This window comes from Sprattus sprattus (genome assembly GCF_963457725.1).
Source record: "Sprattus sprattus genome assembly, chromosome: 5".
In the NCBI taxonomy this organism is placed as follows: domain Eukaryota; kingdom Metazoa; phylum Chordata; class Actinopteri; order Clupeiformes; family Clupeidae; genus Sprattus; species Sprattus sprattus.
In genome coordinates this window covers 19,511,601-19,520,791 of record NC_137924.1, presented here as the reverse complement: position 1 = coordinate 19,520,791, position 9,191 = coordinate 19,511,601, and the positions used below count along the sequence as shown (strand labels likewise).

General features: G+C 41.0%; 1 protein-coding gene across 1 annotated transcript; it reads left to right on the top strand.

Annotated features, from left to right (window-relative positions):
- Positions 1–2,010, top strand: LOC308366061 (uncharacterized protein; the record flags this gene model as incomplete). The annotated part of the gene is made up of 3 exons (XM_080839696.1): positions 1–151; positions 411–458; positions 1,719–2,010. 3 exons carry the CDS (start codon positions 1–3, stop codon positions 1,979–1,981), a joined length of 462 nt encoding a protein of 153 aa, XP_080695822.1. The 3' UTR covers positions 1,982–2,010.
- Between the last annotated feature and the right edge of the window lie 7,181 nt (positions 2,011–9,191).

Below are 9,191 nucleotides of genomic sequence, written 5' to 3'. Positions count from 1 at the left end.
ATGAAAAACCCGGATGAGTCCAATGGCGAACTTATTGACAAGGTGTATGCAAAGGGAGAGGAAACTTGCAAAAACTTTCTTCTGGCGCTGGAGCACCCCAGAATAAAAGAAACGTATCCAGAGCTTGCCAAATGGATAGACTCTCCATCTGGTAAACTATTATATATTTGTGCTGCAGCAACATGGACAGTGCTAAGAGTTCGAATGCAAAGTTACAATTACAGTCAGCTACTTACATTTTAAATATCGCCTTATTTTCTGTTTCTGAGCTAAACTAGGGGAGTTGCTTAGATGCTTTCCCCAACGCTTTAAATGAGTGCGTAAAAGAGGTTGTGGAAATAACAAAGATTTAACTATAGTATGAATGTTGACTTGAAATTACAATGCCCTTTTGTTTATTATCTGCATAGGTGGAAGTACAACAAATGGCTCAGTGGACATTGATATTCAGATAACAGGTGAAGTCTTACTCAGCTGTCTTATCAACATAATAAAGAGAGGGGTAATATTATATAGCACTTACAGGCATGGTGCCCTATATGTTATGCTATTGTCAAATGCAGTCAAACTTTGTTGCAAAGCCTACCCTATTTTGATTGGCACATGGATATTATGACAAAAATAAAACCAGGTGAGAGGGATGAGTTGATTGCAAGGCATGAAAGCGAAACCAGACAGAAAAACGAACTAAAAGTGAGTGGGATTCGTGACATATAAATACAGATTTGAATGTAAGCTACGGGGTGAAGGCCAGTTTTGGGGTATGTGTGTGACATCTATGCCTGTATTGTGACGTCTAGAAGTTTTCAAATTTGAAGCCAATCTTGACTGGCACATGCCTATATGACCAGAAAATAAATGTCACATAAATAATAGGAATATGCCAGTTTGACTTGCCATCAGATATGCCACAAAATGCAATCATATAGGGCATAGGCATACAGTATGCCAGTCAGCAGATATGCTAACATTAGCTGGCAAGGCATCTTATTTTTGGTAATCCTATTTGACATACCATACACACAAAGATGCCATGCCATTTGCCAAGTGTATGCCACAGCACAAAAGGGCTGGTCGCTATTGCCTTGGTGCCATTGCCTGAAGGCAGCCATTACAGCATGGTAAGGTTTTAAAGCATGCTTCATCTGCTGAACAGACCACAGTGTAATCCTTTACAGTTGAAATAGCTGAAATACCAGACATCTGGTGAAAAATATGGCATTTACCCCACAGGATAACTGCAGCCTACTTCATGACATGGAAATGAGTGCTACAATTATACAAGTATAGGGGCACATGTCAATCATACAAATGTAAAATGCAATACTGGTACATGTAGTTTTTCCAGGAAATATTTTTGCGATACATAGTCAATGTGAAATGAAAACAAAATCGGAAAAAAGTTTCAAGAGCAAAGAAACTTCTGTCTTTACATTGGATTCCATTTTGCTTAAAGTCACTAAATCACAGTCACTTAATGCATACTTTAAAAAAATATCAGGTTATGGCATTGTGAAAAAATTGACATTAAGAATGTCTTTATTACCTCTGCAGATCTAAAAACGATTCTGCTTTCTGATGTAAAACTGAACAAAATGGATTAGTCTACATATTAAGCTGTAAACATGTGGCTGTTTTATATTATGCCAGAATACCTATGAAATGGATTATGTGGGTTGTATTCTCTTAATGACTTTTTCTGTTTTCTTTTTATTTAGATAAACTTCTATTCCTCAAGAAGAATCGCTGTCAACTTATTCGGTTGGTGAAAAACACGATACCCATTCTGGACCAGCTGACGCAGGAGGGTTTCAACTCGGAAAGGGCCTCAAGAGTGGCAGCAGAGAAGACGGAAGAGGATCGGATGAGGATGCTGCTGGATAGCACAACTGTCAAAAAACAGGCAGAGCGTCTGTTCAAAGCCCTTATGACTAATGAGAGCGAAGTTATGGAGGATCTGATTGCAGACCACCAAAATTGAAATTGAAAAATTTACATTGCAATAAGTGATGATTTTTTTAACTATTTTTATAAGGAGGAGACTAGCTAATGAAAAAAATATTGGACCCACAGTGCCAGTACGTTACAAATGTTCAGACATTTGCAGGGATAAACATGAATGATTTTGTAATGAGTTAAAAAAAACAATGACCAAATAAATCTATGTATGTATCATGTAGTATGTATCATGTAGTTATTATCAGAAATCAGAATCAGAATCAGAAAGGTTTTTACTGCCAAGTAGGTTTTCACCTACCAGGATTTTTTTTGTGGGACGTTGGTGCAAACAATAAACATACACAATAAACTATACAAATATTAGTTATTATACACATATTAAATTATTAATTATAGGAAAAACTAAATATAGAATATATTTAAAAATGTACAGAATATATTAAATGGAAAATGCAGGACCAGTGTGCAATACAGAGTTCAGGTTTAGTCCGTGTTGGGGGGTGGGGTCCAGGGCCTTGTAAACGAGGCCAGCCGCAGACGGGAAGAAGCTGCTCTGGTGGCGTGAGGTTTTGGTCCTGATGGACCGCAGCCTTCTGCCGGAGGGGAGGGTCACAAAGAGTTTGTGACCAGGGTGGGAGGGGTCGGCCATAATCTTCCCCGCACGCCTCAGGGTCCTGGATCCATACAGGTCCTGGAGAGATGGCAAATTGCAGCCAATAACCTTCTCCACTGAACGAATGACACGCTGCAGTCTGCCTTTGTCCTTGGCAGTGGCAGCAGTGTACCAGATGGTGATGAAGGACGTGAGGATGGACTCAATGATGGAGGTGTAAAAGTTCAACATCATTGCCTTTGGCAGGTTGAATTTCTTCAGCTGCCGCAGGAAGTTCATCCTCTGATGTGCCTTTTTGTTGAGGAAGATGATGTTTAACTCCCACTTGAGGTCCTGGGAGATGATGGTGCCCAGGAAGCCGATTGGCTCAACACTGTCAACTGGCGCGTCTCTCAGGGTGATGGGGGTGGGTGAGGCTGGGTTCTTCCTGAAATCCACTATCATCTCCACTGTTTTCAGCACATTGAGCTCCAGATTGTTCTGTCCACACCAGGTCACCAGATGGTCAATCTCCCACTTGTAGGCAGACTCATCCCCACCAGAGATGAGCCCAATGAGGGTGGTGTCGTCCGCGAACTTGAGGAGCTTGACGGACTGGTGACTGGAGGTGCAGCTGTTGGTGTACAGGGAGAAAAGTAGAGGGGAAAGAACGCAGCCTTGAGGGGAACCGGTGCTGATGGTTCGGGGGTCAGAGACATGTTTTCCCAGCCGAACGTGCTGCCTCCGGTCAGAGAGGAAGTCTGTAATCCACCTGCAGATGGAGTCAGGCACACTCAGCCGGAGAAGCTGGTCCTGTAGCAGAGCCGGGATGACGGTATTAAAGGCAGAGCTAAAGTCCACAAACAGGATCCTGGCATATGTTCCTGAGGTGTCCAGGTGCTGGAGGATGGAGTGAAGGGCCATATTTACTGCATCGTCTACAGACCTGTTAGCTCTGTAGACAAACTGTTAACAGGTATACAGCTCTTCAGAATGTTCTGAATGCTGCACGTGGGGGTCCTTTTCATCCTGTTGGGATTTATTTTTTGCTAATGACAGCCGGACTATACATTATCCCTTACATATATGTGTACAGTATGTCCTCATCAAGCCTTGTGGTACTGAATCATTAAAAAGTTGCTGTCAGCAGCTACTCTAGACACAGCCTTTAACATTCTATTCTAACACATCACCTAACACAAGAAAACAAATATGGGCGCAAATACAAATGGGTAGCTATGACGGTGCTATAGAAACAAGAACAAGTTCATCACACACTAACTGGACATATTATAGCAAGGGCTGTATTACTGCGTGTTTGTGCACACGTACAGATATGGACCCTCAGATTGTGGAACATCTAAATCTAAGTTGGTGGTACTGGTTGGAATTGCCATCAAAATAAAGGCCAGTAGCCTATGTAGTAAACAATTAGTAATCCAAATTGTCCCAGGACCCAAGAAAGGGATGGGTAAGGAGGTGAATGTGCCTTCACTGGTCTCCACAGTGACTTCTTCCTCCCGGTCTGTGAAAGCCCCACTGGCTATTTAGGTTGGCTTGCTGTTTAGTTGTCATGACAGCTGCCTGCCAGTGACAGAGTGAGTTAAGGTATCTGTGTTAGGAAGCTCTGTTAAACGGACAAAAAAAACAAACAGAGCTGATAGGTGTCTGGCATCACATGTTGTTAGTCACATAAGCATACTCTTGGCAAACATATATATGTTTTTAAAAATATTTTATATTAATTTAGTACTTGCTCATTTTGGTATATATTTGTATTTTGTGGTTAATATTCATGGAAGCTATAAATACATATATTCAGGCTACCACTAGATGGCACCAGTGTTTCACTGAAACATTCAATTGCGCTTCACTTACTTGTCACTTGATGCTATGCAGTACTTTCTTTTTTTATGGTATGAGGTGTATGGGGTAAAGATACTTATTCTTGTAAAAAATCAATTTCAAACGAATTAATGAATAGCATTCACTTGCCAAATGTGTTCGTGTGCTTGAACATGATAGGTTGCACGCAGACAACTCTTGGATGAACATCATCCATAACCATTTTGCTCAGGGATTGTTTACTTGAAGAGGTGCTTATTTGTCATGAAATGACAATGGACCAGGATGACAAAGGTGCAGATTGTGTGATTTATAAAGGCTTGTGAAAGGGCCGCTCTCGGCCTGCAAAATGTCCCTGGGCATGTGACGGTATTGATATGGTTTGTCATTCTGATGCTCGTGCAGGTTGTGGACTAATTGAAAGCAGCGATTCTAAATCATGCATTGAGCTGCATCATTGATCTGACCCCTGGATAAGGCCCGAGACTTCAGACACTGTAATAAGACCCCGCTGTTTAGACAGCGACCGATGAGTTCCAACTGGTGAGCTTCATGCATGGAGAGCAGTTAGTATTGTACCATGATGCCAGTGGAACAGGTATCATGTAGTTCATATTACTGAACCATCACCCAGCCAACTCGCCATCCAGTGACTGCAACAGCTGTCAACTATAAGGGTTCCCATGAGACAGCAGCAGTAGCAGCATCCGCAAGGCTTTAGGGCAATCCTCTCAAGTTATATAGTGTTGAACAGGTGTCAGAAAAAATGGATTGTGTTGTTGAGGTGTCATTTAACCAATATATCAAATGGGCCTAGACTAGGGAGAAGTGCATGCATGTGTTTGCAAAGGCATCACATTCCTCTGTTTCTCTTTGCTGAGGCCATGAGAGGCCATAAATGAGCTGGGTACAGAGTGTCCAAGTTCACACATCTTCTCATATATATGCACCAGGAAGCTGAGACTGATGGATGGGCGAGATAGGGAGACAATTTCAGTGATCTGTAAATAACTAGGTAAAGAAAAAAGAAAGAATAGAAAAATCACATAAAGAATGTGGAAAGCTGTCTCATCATGGATTGGCTTGGGGCTGGTCTTTTGCAAAAATCCCATTGACATAATAGTTCAGACTATGTCTCAGTGAAGCTAGTTGTGTCGGGATATAAATGGCTGCTATTAAAAAACAGGCAATGTAACATAGAGTTAGAGAAAATAGATACCACAGATTTTCATGGGAAGATTGCAGAGAGGGTGCAGATCATCTTATCACTTCTATCTCTGTTTCTGAAGTCTTTAGTTTCTGTTTTTATTTGATTCTATATTTTATTGTGATTGCCTACTCTGAATGTATAGCACTTTGGTCAATGTGAGTTGTTTTTAAATGTGCTTTAGAAATAAATTTGACTTTGACTTAGTAGCCAAAGATATGTGAAATATATACTTGATGGCACAGCGATCATCACATGAAGACGGAGCACATCAGTTTATCGTGTTATATTACATTTGTTTGTCATGTCACAGTCTTCTGTGTTAAGCTATACATATTTTTTTAGTGATTAACGTAATAACAAGAATAATTACTTTACAGCCCATCAACATTAAAATTACAATGACATTGATCGTCCTACACAGCAAATGTAAAAAGAGAGGAGTACATTGGTTGCCTTTGGCTCTTGGCTCACATGCTGATTGTCAAATAGTCCCATCTGTATTGCTTCATGGTAAGATACTTTTAATTTCTTGGCATAATGGAGAAGAAGAGGTTGCATAAAATGGATTAAAGGCAACAGACTAGTTCCACCCTGAAAGCTTGCATTTGTTCAAGACTGAGATGAAACTTGGCTGAATCACTCATAAATATGAGTACATACATGATGTTAATCATAAAGAAATTGCCACATTATCTTCGTTAAGCTGTTTCCATCAGACGAGTATGTGAGCATGTTTAATTGCCTCTGTATGTTTCATGCACTTTCCCTTTAAGATGTGGCCCCAACATCAGGAATTGTTTTCCTCTATTCTCCATTTTGGGGTCTCATCTGCCCTGTGTTGCTTCCACCTTATCTCCCTGTAAGTGAACGTGTCAGCTCAGTGATCACCCCACAGCCAAGGCCAGGCCTTCTGCTGAGAGAACCATCATCTCGCGCTGCCCTCGGAGTGAGCGATGGATAATAACCTCCTTTGAACTCACAAGCACAATACATATCTTTCACATGGATTTATAACAGCACTTTCATAGCCCAGTCCACCCCCCCATCCCCGTCAACCACACTCTCCCACTGTGTGAGCAAACCAGCCATCACATGCAATAGTATGTTATGCTGAGAGAGTGTGGGAGTGCAGGCAGGCCTGGAGAGCCAAGGGAGGAGTGTGTCTATTTGGAGCGTATTGTGAATACAGTTACAGAGGAAAGGGGGGCGGGGGTTGGGGGGGGGGGGGGGGGATATGGAATTGAACAAGTGAGGGTGATTCCCTCTGAAGCAAATCAAAACGTTTTTTTTCTGTCTTGTTGAACATTTTCAACAGGCATAAAATCTGATAGGGTGCCAAGTGGGTGGATTTTTTTGACAGCCAAAAGCAAACTGGTTTAACATGGTGTTTGCACAGCAAGACCTGAGGAATCTTCAACCCTTTGCTGTGTAAAATGAGCTGTATGCACAGCTCCCGAGGCCAGTCCAGCCCCAACTCCCAAAGGGAAGGAAGTATTTTGCTTAGACATGGATCAATCATCAGTTGATGGAGCTGTCCCAGATATCTCTGAGCAATGCAGTTATTCAGGCAAAGGGTTGCCAGGCTGTCTCTGTTACCTGTAACATTTGTTGGCAGGGCACACACAGCACATGGCATATCCATCTTGTTTGCTGTTGTGAAGTGTAGTGTGAAGTTTAGGCTCTGGGCTCTGTTAAGCGCCTAGAGGCAATTGTATTGTTATGGCGCTATACAAATAAATTGAATTGAATTGAAGTGTGCTTGGCTGCCTACTTTACCTTAAATGACATTAAGACATGCAGCACATTTCTACAACATTCCTCTGATCAGCTTACTCATTTAGACTCTTTTTTTTCTTTTATTGGACAAGTATGGCCTTGATAAATTGCAATGCCCTCTATGTTTTGTAATTTCTCCTAAAGCATTTATAAAGCTAATTACTTTAGTATTCATCATATTATATGATGTGAAACATAGCTGGATGAAGACAACGAGGAACATGATCTCAGGTGTCAATCAGCTGCCTCTCTGCTGCTGACTTGGCAGCTGACGGCAATTCAGTGCACCTCACTTCAGCATGCATGCCAGTAGTAACATCTACTGACAGACCTCAGCCTTCACTATATTACATAATATCTAGATGGCAAGAGAGTCATTATTCATGATAAGGGAGCACAAACTGTCTAGTCATATGACTGTTTAATAAGAAACAGACCATTCTGTAGGGACAAGCAATAAATGATTCTCCAAATTAAATTTCCAGAATATGATCACTGTTCTCGTGATCTGGGACAAAATGGCCTCTCTATTTCCCATGATTACGGTAGATTGGATAGCAAGGGTATGTGGTACCATTACAGGGTAATTTGACGACAAAGAGATATCTATTGATAATTACCGTTCTTGTTTGTATCCATGAGATCCACTGCTAATTCTGTATCTGGTAAATGTTTAATTAAAGGGCAATAAATATGACATAGATGTGTGAAGACATTAAGGAAATGTCTCTGTCTTACTACAATGGAAATCACAATGACTCTGTATCTGTCCCCATGGATATTCCGTTTTATAGACTCCATCGACCTTCTTTTTTTACATGGACTCTGAGCAGGAACGGCAACATGCTCCGATAGGCTGTGGGGCATTCTAAAGGTCACGGTCACCATGGTGGTAACTCTCAAGGTTCCATTGTCTGTGAACGTAAGTTTCGATGTCCTTTGTCTATAATTCCATAAAGCACGAATGTCACGGAGAAATGGAGATGCCCTGGTTCAGGTTCCAGCATGCTCATTATTAGGTGTCTGGAGAACTTCAGACGATTTAAAATATTAAACAATGGACTGTGAATATAATGTTTATTAAAAAAGAACTACCCACATTACTAAATACGCTCTGTATAATTAATTGGCTTGTCTGTACCGCACTGTGCTGTATTTTAAGGCCATTGATAAACCCACGCTCTCTAGAGAAGTGTGAGTAAAGGTCAGTAAAAGCCATTTTCCCTGATAAGAAAGCCCTGTTCAAATGAATTTCTGGTAGTAATGAATTTCTCTGTGAGCGTCACAGAGTGACATCTGCAAGACAGACAGACAAGACAGAGAGGATCAAAAGGCTTCCTATACGGACTTCAAAGCAAGCCCATCTGATTTATGGCCCTGATTTCAACGTGCAAATGGTTCAGCTGACTGACAAAAATATAAACACACTCACATGCATGCATGGTTGAAATACCAGACTGACTGTGATTTTTTTTCCCTCCCTCATCGGAATGCATTTATGCATTTATTTGACCAAGGAGAGACATTCAAAACAGCTGCCTCTCACTCTGTGTTAAGCTATGTGTTAACATGACCGTCTTGATAGGACAAGGCTTTTTATGTTTGTTACAGTGACTTTTCCCATTATGTATAACAGTATAGTTGCGTAATAATGCATTGTCTTTGCCTCTTATACAAATGTATATTATATATTAGACATTAACACAAACATGTATTTTATTGGGGGAAAATATCAATAAGCATGCAGAGGTTAATTTATTCAAAAATTGTAGCTAGGAAACATGATGTGTCCCAACATGTGTACTAACA